We start from the raw sequence: 19,641 nt of genomic DNA, 5'->3' as shown, positions 1-19,641 counted from the left end.
AGGCTTCAGCACTTCTAACTACACCCATCTTTACTGCATATCCAGCAAATAAGTTAGAGCAGGCATTAAAAGTGGGGAAATAAGAATTCTTGTGTTTTCTTTCTTGTCATACCATTGTTATCTTAAAATCAAATCTGGGCATCTTTAGGCTTGGAAATATTTAAGCAGTTTTGCCACAATTAATTTACTACGTATTAACTGTTTTAACATGTTGTGGAGGCACTGCACTAGTCATCAAACCTATAGAAATAAATGTAACAACAACAACAACAACAAATAACAACTAGAAGAACTTAGTTCCAGCTCTTGTGGGATTTACATTTTAGTTTTGGCTTTTAAAAGGAGGGGCAGTGAGTATGGTAGACTCCAGATCCCGGTTATAAACTTGCCTCTCCACTTGCTCAGTGACCTTGGCATTTGACTTTGGAGAGACTCAGTTTCCCCATTTGTAAGATAATTGATAGGTTCAACTAAGGCTGACATTACCTAGTTTCATTCCAGGTGCCCCCACCTTGAGATGAAGCTAAGTAAAAGAAACTGCACCCCCACAGAGGTTTTCCGCACGTGCTCTTCCCCTTCGCTGCCTGGCAATATTCAATACATGATTTTACTCCCTGTTCACCCAGGAACTAGGACATGTTTTTCACAGCAGTTGAGTTGTCTGGGTGTGCCTGGGGAGGCGTCACAAAGCCTGTAAAAGGTTCCTAGCTACAGCAAGAGTCTGAGAACCGGAAGGCACCTGGGAAGGGCATTGCAACCAAACGCTCGCTCTGGGGTCGTGCTTTGTGCCAAGACTCGGGAAGCTCGGGTTCTGCAACTCGACACGAAAAGCCCAAAGTCACCGAGCTGTAGATTTTCTGCCATATCTCAGTCGTCCCCACACTCCCCGCCCCGCCCCACCCTCCAGCGGGAGTGAATGAGCAAATAAGGGTTTCCAGGCGTCGGTGGGAAAGAAGGAGGGAAGGAAGGACGGGAGGACGGCGGGAGGGGTAGCCGAGGCGAGGACGCCCGGGCCGCGGCCGCCCCGGAGCGAGGCGGCCCCGGCCCGGGGCGAGGCACGGTGGGGCGGGCGGCGAGCGGCGGGCGCGCGGGGGCCGATGGGGCCGAGCGCGCCGGCGGGCGGGGGCGCGGCCTCCCGGGTCCCGACACCCCCCGCGCGCGGCTCTTTTGGTTTCGACCTGCCGCCTGGGCGGGGCCGCGGGACGCCATTCCCACAATGCTCTGGGGCGTGCCGCCGCCGTAGCTGCCGCCTCCGCTGCCGCTAGTGGAAGAAGATGGCGGAAGGCGGAGCGGCTGACCTGGACACCCAGCGTTCTGACATCGCGACGCTGCTCAAAACCTCGCTCCGGAAAGGGGACACCTGGTAGGGGACCGGGCGCGGGGTGCCGCGGCTGCCCGAGGAGGGCGGGGAGCGGGGCGAGGGCGGCGGGCTGGCGTGGCGGGCTGGTGACAGGTGCGGGCAGGTCCGGCGGCGGCCGCCCCGGGCAGCGGCGGGATTTGGGGGCAAAGGTTGGCTCGGAGACGGGGCCCGGGTGCGCGGCCGGCCCGGGCTCGCTGCGAGGCGCGGGGAGCGGCGGCGGCGGCGGCTCGCGGTCTCCGCGCCCTCCTCCTGCCGAGTGCCGCTCCCACCTCAGGCCTTGGCGGCGGTAGGTGCGGCGCCCGGCGGAGTCCTGCGCCGCTTTGACAGGTCCCGGTCCCGCAGTGGATCGCCGTCCGGCTCACTCGCCTTACTTTTCCAGTCGTTTCCTTTCCCGGCATTGTCGGCGTGCAAGTTCCCTATTATTCTGATTCTGGTAGTCTTCCGGGGAATCTGGCTGCAGGGTGTTTGCCGTCTCTCCTACACAGGTGGCATGCGTTAGGGCTCCACTTAAGGGGAAGAGACCCTGGTTTCCAGATCCTTGTCTAAAGGCGAGAGAGGGAATGGGGAAGCCTTAAGCTTCTGAGAGACACCACGTGGTCTTGTGCTTGAGTGGAGGCTTGGTGGAAGCCGGCAGCATTTCTCTTACAGCAGCCCTTCCCTCTTGTTTGAAGGGATAAGGTAGGCCTGCAAGAAGTAGATAAGTTCACTGAAGACTTAAGCAACTTGCTAATATTCAAACTTGTCAAATACCAAAGTACTACACTTGAAATACTGAGGAAACGTGTGGAGATTGTCATACTTGTCAGCCATGAGAAGTGACATCCAGAATAATTTACAAGAACATATAATAAAAAGAAAGACTAGTAATCTGTTTGGGGTTGGGGAGAGGATAATGTGCCTTTTTATTATAAATTATTTTCACTTTCCACTGTCACCATTTTAACAGTGGTGTATAATTTACAGTGTTTTTCCCCCCCTGTACTCTTTTAGGAGAATAAGATTTACACACCTGAGTTATTTCACAGTTTTATCACTTGCAATCGACTCTGAAGCAAGTTCATGTAAATCATTGTATCTCACTGTCTTTATAAAAATGCACAATAAAAATTTTATTATAGGGGTTTTAGTATGATTCAATTAACTATTCTAAAATACTTGATATATATATATATATATATATATATATATAGAGAGAGAGAGAGAGAGAGAGAGAGAGATATTTTGTGATACTAGGGATGGAACCCAGCCTCCATCTATTCTAGTCTACCTCCAAGCTACACCCCCAGCCCTATTTTTTATTCTTTATTTTGAAGCAGGATCTCACTAAGTATCTGAGACTGCGAATTGAGGTCCTCCTGTGTCAGCCCCATAGGTACTCAGATTACAAACCTTTGCCACCATGCCCGGCTAAAATGTTTGATATTTATGAAATATTAAGTTTTAGTTACCATTTTATCTCTGCCATTTACAGTTGGAGAAATGCAGTAATATTGGAATTATTTTCAAATAAGCTAATAGGTGGCAGACTTGGGACTAGAATTTAAATACTTTTTTCTAAGTTTTAGTATTTTCCCCCTACTTTGTTAGGTTACATGTTGTGTTTCTATACTAAAAATCCCTAGGGTTACAAATACACACTTGTTGCATTGTAGCAAAAAATAGGACCTTTGAATGACTTAATAATCATTCATATTGCAGTGTTCCTATGATGTTTATTATTGAGAATTTGGAAATTTCCTAGGACACCTTTATGTTTACATTGGCCCATGTATTTCTAAAGGTGAAATCAGCCCTGCTCACTATTATTATTATTATTATTAGTAGTAGTAGTAGTAAGTATTTTTTTGGTGGTACCAGGGTTCCTGGAAACTCTTCTACCTCCAGGTTACACTCCCAGACCTATTTTTATACTTTTTTATTTGGAAACAGGGTCTCTTAAGCTAGCATGGCTGGCTTCGAACCTGCGCGATCCTCCTGTCTCAGCCTCCCAAGTGTGGGGATTACAAGCGTGTGCCACCAAGCACAGCTCTCTATTATGTGTTAAAGAACATTTTAAAAATTTAATCCACTCTCTATTACCATCTCAACAAATTTGGATATCCATAAAACAAAAATCTATAGATTAAAATATGGATATTAGCTGGGTGTGGTGGTGCACGCTTGTAATCCCAGCGTTTGGGAGGCTGAGACAGAAGGATAGCACAGGTTCAGAGCCAGACTCAGCTACTTAGTGAGGCTCACAGCAACTTAGTGAGACCTTCTTTCCAAATAAAGTATAAAAAAAATAGGTCTCGGAGTGTAGCCCAGAGGACCCTCGGTTCTACCCTGAGTACCACACACATAAAAAAATAATAAAATATGGATATTTATTGGTTTTACTTGATGTCATGTTTTTGGTGTAGATAATTGGTAGTCTTCCGGGGATAATTGGTGATGTCGACAGTACAATATGATAGAATGGTGTTAAACTTTTTAAAAGTTTGATGTGTTTTGACAGTGTTACGGTAAATCATTTTAAAGCGGAGATACAGGAGATCCACGTTTGAGTCATTTCAGTACTTTCATTTTAAAGAAAAGGAAACTGGAGATCAGACATTTAGGTAACAGGATGTGCATATTTCGTTATATTACTTTTGTTTTTAAAGGGAGAGACACAGGCAAAAACAATATTGGGAAGTTGCAGAAACTAGCTTATATGTGAACCAATTTACTTTCAAATTGGAAAGTGAAACCTATCCAAAAACAAAACAACTGTAGAGCCAAAGTTTGATTCAGAGTTTAAGGAGACTAATTTGATAAGCACAAAATAAGTAATGAACTCATGAGTACAAAACTTGTAGGGATATTTAATAATAATTTTGTTGTTCTCATTTTGAAACTCTAGGAAGATTTCCTTTTGACACTCCCTCATCCTTTTTTTAAAATCATTGGATTAGTATTTTATGAGTAAATACCCATAAGAGCAAATTCTGCCATTTTAGAGCTGAAACTAGCAATATGAAAATGGAACATTGTCTTAGCATAGAGAACCATCTCAGAAAGGCCGATGGGGCCAATTAAGAAATGGTGGCTTTTATTTGATTCTACATGGATACTAGACTTTCTGCTTACTTGTAGCAGTAAATGATTTGTATCTGTAGACTGTTTTCTAGAGGTGAAGATAATTTACACAAGTTATCTTCAGTCTGAGATGAAGAGGAAAATATACTTGGTATTAGTCTTAGTGAGAAGTAAATCAAAGTTGAATCAAATTTACACTTAAGCAGATGAGATAGGAAAGTAACATTAATCAGTATAAGAAATAAAGTGGTAGTCTCAGTGTTGTTGATCTGTGTTTTGATTCTGACAAGATTTAGAAAACCACAAACAAGATTAAGCTAGAATTTAGGAACTATGAAAAAGCATTAAAAAAACAAAAACTGTAGCTTAAGATGAATTAGAGCTTTCAGATCCATGGTGGTTTTTTCTAATAAGACAAAGAAAATTTACTTGATTTTCATAATTACATGTAAGCATTTTAGGAATCTACTTAAGGAATGATAATTGAAAAAAAAAAAGAATTACCAAAAAAGTTATGGGTTGTGAAAGCTCTTTGGAGATTTCTTTTAAAATAGACTAATTGTGAATAAATATTTATCACATGCTAAATCCCCAGCATTCTTATTTAAAACAACAACAAGACACAAAAAACTGGTCTCCCAAAGTCGCTTAGTGTGGCCTGGAACTTGCCATCTTCCTGCCTTAGCCTTCTGAGTGACTAGGATTATAGGTGTTCATGTGCCACCTTGCCCTGCCTCATTTTCAGGACTATGTTATGTGTGTTTTATGTTCAATGATAATGTATAACTAACTTTACAAATTTTCTAAATATTACCTGTCATTTTTTATAATCCCTAATAACTCTAGTACGTTTACAGTAATTTTGGAGAGTAACATTAATTTGTTTTTAGAGTAATTTAACATGTTTATATTTGTGTTTCAATAAGTTTTCAAGGAATCTGACTAGTGAGGTTTTAGGAAGGGGACATTGGCTTCAGTTTTTAGAGATTTCCTTTTATTCCTACTGTTTTACTTAGGAATTCTTGAGGCTTTATTTTAACCTGTTATGTTTGTACAGTGTTGACACTAACAGAAAATAAACTTACTGTCAAAAATCAGTTAATAGTGTAAAGAGACAGACACTATTCACATGAATTTCAATTTATTTATTTACACAAGAACATTTTGTATTACTGTTAATTTTAGTTGTGCCATGGTGTTTACTGCCAGATATGTGTTCAATTGTTTACAGGAAATGAAACAAGAAATCAAAACTTTTTCGTTATTGGTAGAATGGTGAAAATAAAGACAGAAATAGTAACATTATATTCTCACAATTTATTTGCTTAAAGGTCAACAAAAGCAATTTTTATTACTTTTAAGCCTTTTTTCTATGTTAAGTGAATCCAGGGTTCATGTATTTGGCTAAGAAGATCCAGAGCTAGCCAGTGATTTCACTTAGACATTCAGGCTTTATATTTTTAAAATTATACCTTTTTCCCTTTGGCACATACAAGGTATTAAATGATTGCTTACAAAATGGTTTTGTGGCAGTTATTAATCTTGCTTGTACAAGTGTAAGAAAAAACAGGCCATGACCTACAGTATTACATTTAAAAACAGTATGTGCCAACTACTTGTATGTATGTATTGACTTATTTACTCATCACATTCAGGGAACTGGAATTATTATTCACATTTGAGAGGTGTTCGCACAGTGTGTAGCTGGAATTTGACCATAAATAATTGGGTCTTTAGTTCATGCCCTTAAATTGCTGTACTAAACTGCCTCTTAGTTGAAAGATTTATTTAAAATAGTTCCACTTTAAAAAGAACTTTTTTTCCTCTTAAAATGGAGTGTATTTTATATTTAGCATCAAAATTCTACCATTTTATCCCACACTTGTCTCTTGTGACTATTCAATTTAGATATGGTGGAGTATCTGGAAAATCTTAACATTGTGCTTCTAGAAATTAAAACATGTTTAAAGATAAATGAATAATTGAATATATAGAACAAATGTCATTTTGCTTCAAAAATAGGTTCAGACAAAGGCATCTGGGATCATTTACTGTTGAGCTTTTGAATTTTAATTGTTTTATCAGTAATCATCAGCTTTTATTAGAGGCAATAGAGTCTCTTATTTTTTACAGAAAGAATACATGTAGGAGATAGTAAGATCTTGTAGGATATTTTGTTTTAGTATTTTGTCCATATTTTAAAAATATGGACTTAGTGTAAGGCACAGATATATAAATCTTGCTTTTTGTACTATGAATCCATAGGAAAAGCCCAGCACAGAAAACACAAATATTAATGTTTACTATTTTGTGTTATATGTTTACCAAATGATTCTTTCAGAAATAATTCTTAATAAATTTTCTAGTTCATAGAACATTTAAAGACAGTATGAGGTACAGGTATAATCATACTGACATCTTTTTTAGAGTCTTCCTAAAAAGTGACAGTTCCAGTAGCATCACTGCTAATAGAATAATCAATTGTGCTCTTAGTCATTGGATAGGACCATTGTGTTAAGAGCTTATGGTGATTTTTTTCATTTTGATAATCTCTTTATTAATAAGCCATGGTTATTGATGAAAGTAAGTTGAGCTGGGCTCAGTGGCACAGGTCTGTCATCACAGCCTGAGCAATTTATTGATATCCTGTTTCAAAGTAACTTTTTTTTTTTTTTTTTTTTTTTAAGGCTTGATGGGTAGCTTAGTTGGTCGAGCACTTGCCAAGTATGCATGAGGCCCTGGATTTGATTCCTAGTACTGTAAGAAAGAAAAGGAAGAAGGGGAAAAAAAAAATGAGATGAAACCATTCTGTTTATTTGCAGAGATATAAAATATCTCTGTGAGGCTGAGGCAGGAGGATTGCAGGTTCACAGATAACTTCAGCAACTTGTGAGGCTCTCCACAACTTAGTGAGATCCTGTTTTGAAATAAAGAATAAAATAGGGCTGAGGGTATATCTCAGAGGTAGAATGCCAGTTGGTTGGATCCCCAATACCAGGAAACAAAATGTAATAATGAGCATGGTGTGTGTGTGTGTGTGTGTGTGTGTGTGTGTGTGTGTGTGTTTTGTTTGTTTTGGTATTGGAGTTTAAACCCAGAGGCATTCTACCTTTAGGATGCACCCCCCGCCCTATTTTGTTTTTTGTTTTGAAACAAAGTCTTGCTAGGTTACTGAGAATCCTGCTAAGTTGCTGGTGCTGGCCTTAGACCTACAATCCTCCTGTTTCAACCTCCCAAGTACTGGGATTACAGGATGTGCCACCAGGTCCAGCACATACTCTTGTTTACCTGTGTTTGATTTTAAATGTAGCCATGTTAAATACTTAGTTGTAATTGTAAAACAACAGATACTGTCAGCTTCTCTAAAAATAGTTTTATGAAGTCACTACTCAAGTGTAATTCAAATAGTATTTCATTAAATCATGTTGATTTCACTTCCTGCTTAGTCCATGTATAGAACCTTTCAACAGTGTTTTTTCTTCCCTGAGTAGTGTCAGTCTAGTTTATGCCGTTTATTTTCATTTCTTCAGTTAACATTGTAATTCACACTCTTATCTCATTGATTCTCCTGAAGTCATTTCTCCAGACTCACATCTGTTCTTTAAGCAGGAACATGTGCTTCCTTTAAATTTTTATCATCCATTTTACAAAAAGTCACTACTAAAGAAATGTAGCATAAGACTGATAGTAAGGGACCTCAGTTTTGGATATGGATTAAAAGTAAGTATATGAGAAAAGAATCAAATATTGGTCTTCATGGAGAGTATGCGGTGGTTCATGCCTATAATCTATTTGAGAGAGTGATGCAGGAGGATGACAAATTTGAAGCCAGCATGAGCAGCTTAGCAAGACTGTTTACCGGGCACAGTGGTGCACACTTGTAATCCCACATTTGGGAGGCTGAGACAGGAGAATCACGATTTGAGGGCAGCCTCAGTTACTTGGGCCCTTTGCAACTCCATGAGACCCTGTTTCAAATTAGAGAATAAAAAAAATAGGCCTGGGGTGGGGGGTGTAGCTCAGAGGAAGAACGCCCCTGGGTTCCATTCCCAGTACTGCAAAAAGAAAAAAAAAAAAAAACTGTTTAGAAATAAAAGCATAGGTATGTAGCTCAGTGGTAATGTGTTTGCTTAGCGCATGCAAGGCCCTGGGTTCAATCCTAGTACTGCTAAAAGAATTTAAATTTTTTTAAAAACAGGTTTTCAAAAAGGAGTAAATATATTCAGTAGAAATTCTGTATTGGTTATGTCTGGGCTGCATTTATACTTCTTTCACTAAGATTTTACATGGTTCCTTTATAGCTCTCAAAAAAAAAAAAGCACCTTTTTTTTTCCTCCTCCAAAAGAGCCAAGAATGCTGTCCCTTCCACTCTTCTTTTACTTTCAAGAAGTCCCAGATTTTCCTGTGATAATTTCCAAGAGTTAGAGAAAATCATTAGGAATGGAAAGGACCTTTTTTGTGAAAGAATTCAAAGGTCTCACCAACAAGCTTAAGAGTGTCTTTGAGGCTAGATGATTCTAAGTTCCAGAAAGCCAATTAAATAAAACTTGAGAGGATTAGAGATGATATTCTTTCAATGAAAAGAGCACCAATAATTTCTTTTATATGGTGAAAGAGACTTGCTAACTTGGGTTGTTTTTCGTTATTTGTGTGTTTTTAGAGCTTACTCGAGATTTATCTTTAATAAAGACAAAACTTAATGTATAAGCAACACTGGAATTGAACCCATGGGTGCTCTTCCACTGAACTACATCCCTAGTCCTTTTTATTTTGAGACAGGATCTCACTAGGTTGCCCAGGCTGGCCTCAGCCTTCCAAGTAACTGGGATAACAGGCATGCACCACTGTACCCAGTTTTATATTCATATATTTTAATGGACTTAAAGCTAAAGAACTTTTGAATGCTGAAGAGAGATATAGCTAAGACATTTTATGTATTATATAGCTTTGGCTATGGTTTAAAAACTATTGCTCATTTATTCTGTGTTGTGGTTTGAATCTGGAATGTCTCCCAGAAGCTCATGTGTTGAGAATTGGTCTTCAATGCATCAAGGTTCAGATTTGGGGTTTGGGAAAAGGATTGGATCATAAGGGCTCCTACCTCGTCAAATGGCTAATCCTTTGATGGCTACATGGATTTCTGGTTTGTAGGACCTAGATGGAGAAGGTAGGTCACTGGGGATGTCCCTGAAAAAGTTTATTTTCTCCTTGGTCGCTCCTCCCTTCCTGCTTCCCTCCTGCCATAAGCTGGGCAGCAGCTTTCCTTTTAAGTATTTATGTCAAATATTTTGGTCATAGCAGTGAAAAGTTGACTGATACGTTAAGAGCTTTCTTGCCGGGCGTGGTGGTGCACGCTTGTAATCCCTGTGCTTGGGAGGCTGAGACTGAAGGATCATGGTTTATGGACAGCCTCAGGTACTTAGTGAGACCTTCCATAACTTAGTGAGGCCCTGTTTCAAAATAAAGAATAAAGAATATGGCAAGGGGTGTAGCACGGAGGTTGAATGCTCCTGAGTTCCATCTCCAGACCCACACAAAATAATAATAGTAACAATTAATTAATTTGGTACTGGAGATTGAACCCAGGGCCATTCTACCTCTGAACTACACCCCCAACCCTATTTTATTTTTATTTTGAAACAAGGTCTTGTTAGGTTGATGAGATTGTCAATTTGTTGCTGCTGTCCTCGAACATGAGATCCTCCTGTTGCAGCCTCTCAAGTACTAGGTTTACAGACAGGTGTGTGCTACCATGCCTGGCTCAAAATTTTAAATCAAGAGCTGCCTGCCCTCCCTTCTTTTCATCCTTCTGACCTGACCTCTCCTTCACTGCTTCCCTCCAACTTTGCCTCTCCACTTGATCCAGTATAGAAAAGTTAAAGTTTTTAACTCAAGGAATTTATACAATATTATCAATTACTCGTTCCTTCTTGCTTTACATGTTTATCCTAACTTACGTGCCCAATGAAGTTGACAGGATATCCTTATTATGGAGAGGCACACATAGTTAAGATATCAGTTATGATATATATGTAGTCTGCATAAATAGCTTAAAAACAATCTTACTTGACCTCCTTCTCAAGTTCCTTATTTGTCTTAGTTTAGATTTAAAGAGGTCATAAAAATTAGTTCTTGCTGACAGATTTAATGTGTAGAGCAGAAAATAGGTTTAAAATGCTTGAAATGTGAAAATTAAGATATAAACCAGGCCATTGGTTTATTAGAAAGTAATTTATAGTTTCTTTGGTTAAGTGTTAATGAAAGAATAAAATTCTAAATTTTAGTTGTACTTTTAAAAAGTGAGATATTTAAAGTACTAGATACTGTCTTAGTGTTAAAATGGTTTCATATTATCACTACTTAAATGTATTTTAGGCATTTCACTAAATAAGGAATTAGTCATGAGTGGATTAACATCCAGAATTGTTTGTACTGTTAATTCTGCACAAGATATAAATATTTTTCTGAGGTAAAATGTGCTACATTGTATTGGTCTGAAATTTTTGTGTATTTTTTTTTTATTTGTAAAAGAATGATTATCTGTCTTCTCTGCAGAGAGAAAGATAGGATTTTTAAAAAATAGTTATATCAGTATTAGGTCATTAAGCAGGAATGTTTATCTGGCAGTTGTCAGCATAAACATGTACAAATAATGATATAAGTAGCCAGGCGTGGTGGAGCACGCTTGTAATCCCCGCGCTTGGGAGGCAGAGACAGGAGGATCCCGCAGGTTCGAAACCAGCCGTGTTGGCTTTAAGAGGCCCTGTTTCCAAATTTAAAAAAAAAAAAAAAAAAAGGTCTGGGAGCGTAGCTCAGAGGTAGAAGGGTTTTCAGGAACCCCAGTACCACCAAAAAAAAAAAAAAAGATATAAGTATATAAATGTGTGTGTGTGTGTGTGTGTATGTGTATATATATATATATATGAACAGAGCTGGCGTGGTGGCACATGCTTGTAATCCAAGTACTTGGGAGGCTGAGACAGGATTGCGCAGGTTCGAACCCAGCCTCAGCAACTAAGACCCTGTTTCCAAATAAAAATAGGTCTGGGAGTGTAGCCCGGAGGTAGAAAGCCCCTGGGTTTCATCTCTAGTACCACCCAAAAAATATATATATAAACAGAAAATGAACCTTGCATTTGTTACGTCTGTGGTTTCTTAAATCCTACTATTGGTATTTCTTCATGTTGCTTTTAAACTCTCATGTCTAGGACTATTTCTAAATCATTATTTCTTATGCATCTTTAAGTCTGCTTCTGGTGTGTAAAAATAACTTTTGAAATTCTTCTGTCTTACATCACACACACACACACACACACACACACACACACACACCCCACCCACCCACCCACCCACCCAATCTGGCCTTTTTAGTTCCTACAGAAGCTTTACTACATTTGAGGACTGTCTTAAAATTGACTCTGAAGACCCCAACTTTTCCAGAACCATTGAAAGTTCTTTCCAAGTTATAATACAGATCTTTCTTGGAGCCTTCAAAATATTTAGCACCATACAGTTAAACCTTTTTAAGTACTCTTAATAACATAACTTTATTTAAGTTTTTTTTATTTACTAAGCATTTCACATGTGCTTGATCCTCTCAATAGTCTTGGGAGGTATTCCCAGTGATCTTCATTAAATATAAATCTTATCATATCTTTTTCTTGTTGGAAATCAGTGGTTCCCATTATACTTCAGATAAAATCATATTATGACTATAAGAGTATTTAAAGACTGACTCCAGTCTCCCTCCTTAGTCTTATTTGGGATTTGACCTACCCTTTCATTAACTATGAAAGGAGTTTAATCAGTTAATTCCAAATTCATTTCATCCTTCCTCCAACACAGAGTTCCCAAAGCTCTTCTGGGCATAGTATTTTTTATTCTTTTAGGTTAGATTGCTTTTCTTACTTTTCCTAGAGTAAGTTCAATTTATATGCTAAAATATTACTATTCAAAGAGAGCTTCCCTTATTCTAATAGTGTTCCTATTACATGATTTGATAGATTCTTTTCCTTCACAACATTTAACACAATATTCTGTTTTGATTGTTCTTTGCTGCACTCTGAATTCTATGCACTTTGTTTTCTAACCACCTAATGTAGAATAACACATACATAGTAGAACTCTGTGTGTGTGTGTGTGTGTGTGTGTGTGTGTGTTTGTGTGTGTGTGTGTTGCTGGGGATTGAACCAAGGGGCATTCTACCTCCAGACCCAGGTCTGTTTGTTTGTATATATTCCCCAGACCCAGGTCTGTTTGTTTGTTTGTTTGTTTGTTTGGTACTAGGGATGGAACCCAGGGCCATTCTACCTTCTGAGCTACACCTCCAGCCCTATTTTGTATTCCATATTTTGAAACAGGGTCTCACTAAGTTGCGAAGGCCTCACTATGTAGCTGAGGCTGTTTGCAAACCTGTGATCCTCCTGTCTCAGCCTCCCAAATACTGGAATTACAAGCATGTGCCTCCATGCCCGACTGTGAATTTTCATTTCTAAGATGAACAATGTAAGGGCTTTATTGCTGAGTAATTTCCCTAAAACTAAAATAATATTAGAAGCTATTCATCTGATTTCAGAAGCTCAAAAAAATTATAAGCAAAAACAATTGTGAAAACAAATTGAGAAAGATTGTGAAAAAGTTTATCCACAATTTAGTGCTTACCACAATTCTAGAAAAAATTTTCTCCTAAAAAAATTTTCTCCTAAAAGAAAGTGTTTTTTTTTTTTTTAAATCTGTGTATTATAGTGTGATCTTAATTGATGTGAAAGAATGACTCTCATGTAGGCGTAACATTAAACACCTGGGAATTTTCCACTATGTTTCTTATAGGCAAAGATCTAACATTTACCAAAGAAGCCCAACTTTTAAAATACCTCTTTTTCTGCCAGGCACGGTGGCACACGCTTGTAAACCCTGCACTTGGGAGGCGAAGACAGGAGGATCGCGCAGGTTCGAAGCCAGCCGTGCTGGCTTAAGAGACCCTGTTTCCAAATAAAAAAGTATAAAAGTAGGTCTGGGAGTGTAGCCCGGAGGCAGAAGGGTTCCCAAGAACCCCAGTACCACCAAAAAACCCCCATACAACAAAAAAAACCCTCATTTTCTCAATAAGTTACAATGGATGAAAATTGTTAAAATTTGTCTAAAGTGTTTTAATTGTTATTTATAGCTTGGTAATAGCATCTTTTGCTGTCTCACTTTGTAAAGAGAACTCATTATTTCATAAAGAGGGAAAATAGTATATGATTGTATTGTAAGAATATGACTATAATAATTATAAAATATTAATGTATATCTAAGTGCTAGATTATTATTTCTAACCTATTTTAATGCAACTGTGTCAATTTCAGTGCAATATTCCCCAAATTGAAAACTTGGGACTTAATAGATTAAAATAAGATTTAATGTAGTAGATAGAACACTGAACTTTAGATTATGTTGAGTCCTCCCTACCCACTTATGGTCCAGCATGACCTTGGTAAGTCATATTACCTCTGAGTGTTGGTTTTGTCTTTAGTAGTTAAATGAAAAAAGGAAAAGAAAAAAGTTTGCTTTAACACAAAAGTAATAGAGAACACTGTACAAAACCTCATAGAACTATAAAGCATATGTTTATACTTTTACGTGGCTATTACGATTTTAACTTCAAAAGAAGTGATATGATCATATTTGTGTTCAAATGTCTGTGATAGAACTAGGTGCAGCGGTACATGCTTATAGTTACAGTACTTGGGAGGCTGAGACAGAAGGATTGCAGGTTTAAGGCTAGCCTGGGCAACTTAGCAAACCCGTCTCAAAACAAGGGGTAGGGATATAGTTCAGTGGTAGAGCACATCTGGGCTCAATCCCCAGTACTAACAACAACAACAACAACAACAAAAAGCTTCTGACAGCAGAATGGAGCATGAGCAGACAAGTCAAGTGCTATACTAGTAATTATCTCTGTACCACTAAAAATGATGGGGAGGAGAGGTACAATACTAAGATACTTTTCTGAAAATAAAGGGAAGAGGGACAGACTCTTAAATATCCTGAAGGTACTTGATTACTGGATGTTATGGAGGTAGGTATCTGCCTTGAAAAATTAAATTACTAATTGAATAATTTATTAAAGTAATACTAGAGGATGAGTAAAACTAGAGATAAAGATGATTGTTGACATAAAGTTGAGTGAGATATTTATGGAAAATCCATGTTGACATGGTTTAGTAGATATTGGTAATAGAGTTTGGAAATTGGAGAGCTGATTTAGGGGTGAAAATTTTGGAATCATTGGAATGAATTACAGGAGTGCATAAAGAGTGCATGAAGAAATCAGATCAGCTCTGTAATGCTAATATTTGAACAGATAAGAGTATTATAAAAAAAATAGGGGAGAGTCTCCCTTCACCCTCTCAAAAGTAAAATCTCAGGTTAATTTTTAAAAGGGTTAACAGATATATAAATAATGAATTTACTGGATTTCTTAAGGTGGTTTTTTATTTTGTGAGGGCCCATTGGAGTAGAAAAACCTATTGTACTATGTTGGAAAGCAAATTGAGAAAGTAAAAACTTAAAAGACTATAAAGCCAAGTTAAAAAAAATAGAGGAAATTAGTTTTGTGAGTTTAAGTGGGAGGTGATATGGATGGAAGACTTGTCCCTGTTTCTATGCTGAGTGGAAAAAGTCAGAGAAAAGGAGTTTGGCATAGAAACTACCTGTGAGGAAGGTCTCCTAGTAGATTGAAGGAAATTGGATCCAAAGCATAGAAGCAAAAATTAATGACCTGGGATTTAAGTAGTATTCTGTCATCCATTGGTATGTAAAGTAATCAGGTGAGATTAAGTTATGTTACAGTGGAGTTGGACAGAAAATCAAGGTTTTTTTACTTGTAGGTGGCAAGATTATCTATTCAATCTGATCGATTAGAGACTTGATGAGACTGGTGAAGATTTGAAATAATTACTGGGAATAGAAAAGGCTATGCCATAGACATACAGGAGGATTCCAGGCAATCTTTGAAGGACTTGAAGGATTGAAAAACATAGTATTTTCATGTTGAGATATTAGTATGTAAGAATCAAGGTAAATTAACAAATATAAGATACACTTGAAAAATTCTTTATAACCAGCAGAAATGGAGACATGATCATGGTTAAGCCACAACCAAAGGCCTTAATCATAAATAAAATGATCTTCTAGATCATACACAAGTACATTTACATTATACATTTTTATATGGGAACATAATATGTCTCTCTAGTCTTCAAAAGTATTTCACCTTTGATCTTATCTATCAAACATAGACTTCTCTGTATAAAATCTAAATTAGTCTTTTAGTCACAAAGCAGTTAATTACCTCTGTATACTTTAGACTATTCTAAATGTTTGCACATTAACATTTTGATGAATTTTAGATGGAGACAGGAGGATCGCGCAGGTTCAAAGCCAGTCGCGCGTGCTGGCTTAGGAGACCCTGTTTCCAAATAAAAATGTAAAAATAGGTCTGGGAGTGTAGCCTGGAGGTAAAAGGGCTTCCAGGAACCCCAGTACCACAAAAAAAAAAAAAAAAAGATTTATGTTTTTGGTACTGATGATTGAACCCAAGATATATCCTCAGCCCTCTTTTATTTTTTAGTTTTGAAACAATGTCTTGCTAAGTTGCTGAGGTTGTTCTCAAACCTGTGATCCTCCTGTCTTATTCTCCCAAGTACTGGGATTGCAAGAATGTACCACCATGCCTGACTTATGCCTGACTTTTATCCTTTGATTTATATTATCGCTCAAGATATCAAAGGTAATAATCTATGCTTTCTGTGCTTTTTCTTATATTATCCAATTATTTTAATTTTTGGCTTATTTACTGATTGCTCTAGTTATCAAAAGTAAATAATTTCTCAAAGCTGAATAAAAATATATAAAAAGCTGTAAATTATTATATATCAGAATCACACTTTATAAATTCAGAAATGATCACAAATAAATTATTTTACCAAGATAATTCCTCAAGGCATATGTAAATTTTGTTATACTCCAGTACAGGTTTATATGTTTGGGAAAAAAAGAAATTTAAATTATAATATAAAATTTTTAATTTTTTTCAAAATAATAAATTAAAATGCATTAAATAACTTTTTGCTTTCTTTTATGTGCAAAAGTTTTTGTAGGATAGAACTTAATACCAATACATGATTATAGGGTCTGCATATTTTTATTTTTAATAATTGCCATTTTTCTAAGTGAGGGTTTTTGCTTAATCTACCTACTGTCAGAATAAAAATTCGTGTTAATACACATGTACATATTTAATATTGTTGGCGCATGCATGTATGTGCTTGTGTATTCACCAGTTTCATGGAAATGATATGTTCTCTTTGTGGTGTAATTTGCCTTTTCCCCATTGCTAATGAGGTTGAATGTGTGTAAAGGCCATTCTGATTTCTTCTGTGAATTGCCTGTTTTTGTCATTGAAAGGAGCTTTTCATATTTTCTGATATTTTGTTGGTTATATCTTGTCTAGTCTTATCTCTACTTGTAACTTTTTGAACAGAAAGCTTTTATTTTATCATTGGCAAGTTTAGCAACCTTTTTCTTTAAAATATTTTGCATCCTATATTAACTCTTTTTATGATCTAAGGTGACAATGTTCTTTTTTCTTTTTTCTTTTGTTGCTATGTATTGAACTCAGGGGCATTCTACCTCTGAGCTACACCCCCAGCTCAGCCCTTTTTTATTTTGAAACAGGGTCTTTCTAAGCTGTCATGTTCTCACTATGTTGCTGAAGTGGACCTCAAACCTAAGATCCTCCTGTCTTAGCTTTCACATTCCAGGATTACAGGCATGCACCAATATGCCCAGCTTTATGCATGTTTTTAAAGTGTATTTCACATTTTCTTTTTCTTTTTTTTAAAACTTGGTAAGTTCTATTTTTTTAAGAATCTATTCTATTTTACCAAGAATTCATGCCCAATCCAGGAGTGGTAGTGTATGAGGATTACAGGTTCTCCGCCAGCTTGGGCTACTTAGTGGGGCCCTCCGCCAATTTAGTGATACCCTGTTTCAAAATTAAGAATAAAAAACGGGTGGGGGTGTAGCTTAGAGGTAGAATGCCCCCTCGATTCAACCCTTAGTTTTGAGAAGTGGAAAAAAAAGAATTTATGCACAGTGTATGAATCATTTAATCACAGAAGTATGTTAAATAAAAGTGAAAGTAGAAACTGAAATGCCCCCATTTCCTATTGTTCAAAGGTTACCACTATTAACAGGTCCCTTTTTGGTTTCACACATACACGTTTGTATACATCAGAGCAGGAGGTATACGTAATCTGATATAATAGTGCGCAACTTTCTTTTTTCCATCCAACAATATGTTAATGAAAGATTTTTATGTTACTGCATACAGATTTGCCTCATTTAAAAAAAATCCCAACCTAGTATTTCATCTTATGGATATGACATAATTTATCTAGCCATTCTCTGGTTGATAGTTTTTAGTTTTTCACATTTATAAATAGTGCTGCTATAAACATCCTCAGATATACATAATTATGACAAGCTTATTGTCATCATTTACCCAAATAGTAAAACTGGCAATCAAAGGCTAGAAAAACACTTGACTATTGATTTCCAAGGTTAAGCTATGGGGCTCACAGTTGGGCAGGTCCTACAGAAGAACCAAACACACAGCACTGCTGCTTTTTTTTTTTTTTTCCCCTGGGGGTGGAACCAGGGGCATTCTACTTCCGAGCTACATCCCCAACCCTATTTTTTATTCTTTATTTTGAAACAGGTCTCATTGAGTTGCAAAGGGCCTCACTAAGTGAGTTCTGTCTGCAAACCGCAGCCCTCCTGTCTCTGCCTTTCAAATGCTGGGATGACAAGTGTATGCCACCATGCCTGCCTAGCACTGCTTTTAAAATAGGAGCTACAGATGACGTCAGGCCTTCAAGATCAGTGGATCTTAATATATTCTCAATAGGGAGAGAGCCCATTTATATACAGGCTAGTATCTACAGTTCATGTTTACAAAGGGAAGAGGAAAATGGGAGGGCAGTAAATGTTTCAAAGGGCAGTGCCTGAGAAATCAGACACAACCAAGGGCATCTGAGGTAAGACTTGGGACAAAAAAACAAAACAAAAAAAACCTCCAACACTTCCCAAGTACTTACAGAAATCAAAAGTCAAAACTCAGAAAACTTTGAGTAAGTATTCTAAAGATATATATGTATATATCTGTATGCACATGTTTTTATACTTTTATTAGTGTATTATAATCATACATCATGAAGTTCAGAGTGATAGATACATGTATGCACAGAGCAGTTGGTGAGCTTCCCTCCCTCTTTCACCCTGCCTGTGCATACCATTTAGATTGGTATTGATAAATTTGTATATGTGCATCATATCCATTGAAGTGTTTCCTTCTTTAAGTTTCCCTCCCCTCCCTCCCTCCCTTCTGTCGTTTCACTAGGGCTTCTCCTAAATTTGACATTTTATCTTGAAAGAGGACGTTTTCTTATAGAAGTAAGATTCACAAGAGTTATACCTTGTAAGCTATTATGAAGTGATACAAGGAGAGTTAGCCAAAATCTGCCAGGAAATTTTAACATTAGATGGAATATGTGACTCATAATACACATGTGAGTTAGGTGGATATTTGAGTTATGTGTTTGTGCATTCCTGTGGGGCTAAGTGTAGGAGGGTAGTTGTCTGTGTTCACATAGGCAGTTTAGGCTTGGACACTGCACCTAGGGCACAGAAGTTAAGGAGACATATTTTTAGGGCCCCCTAGGCATCTCAATTGTCTCACCTTAGTCCTGGCCCTGCTTATGAATGAAATAATGTTTATAAGCAAACACTACAAACTGTTCCCATATATATATGTGTGTGTGTGTGTGTGTGTGTGTATACATACATGTATAAGCTTTTATATATATATGTACACTACACACACACACACACACACACACACACACACACACATATATATATATATATATATATATATATATGTTGGGAGGATACTGGGTATTGAATCCAGGAGCAGTCTATCTCCAAAGCTACATCTCCATCCCTTTTTATTTAGTTTTTAGTAGTGGTGGTTTTGAAACGGGGTCTTGCTAGATTGCTGAGAGTTTTGCTAAGTTGCTGAGGCTGATCTTGAGCCTGCAACTCTCCTCTCTGTCTCCTAGGCATTCCTGGCTTAATACATCAATATTTTTTACAGTGATAAGAATACTTGACAT

General features: G+C 37.6%; 1 protein-coding gene across 3 annotated transcripts in view; it reads left to right on the top strand.

Annotated features, from left to right (window-relative positions):
- Positions 1-1,274: 1,274 nt before the first annotated feature.
- Positions 1,275-19,641, top strand: part of USP15 (ubiquitin specific peptidase 15) — a gene marked incomplete at both ends in the record, with an annotated part of 119,886 nt that continues 101,519 nt past the window's right edge. For all 3 annotated transcript variants that reach the window (XM_080705530.1, XM_080705529.1, XM_080705528.1), the window contains one exon: positions 1,275-1,363. In XM_080705530.1, the coding sequence (XP_080561656.1) occupies positions 1,275-1,363 (89 nt within the window). The remainder of the gene's footprint in view (positions 1,364-19,641) is intronic.

This window comes from Muscardinus avellanarius (assembly GCF_963383645.1).
Source record: "Muscardinus avellanarius genome assembly, chromosome: 11".
In the NCBI taxonomy this organism is placed as follows: Eukaryota; Metazoa; Chordata; class Mammalia; order Rodentia; family Gliridae; genus Muscardinus; species Muscardinus avellanarius.
Note: the sequence above shows the minus strand (reverse complement) of the source record. Positions and strands in the feature narration are given on the sequence as shown.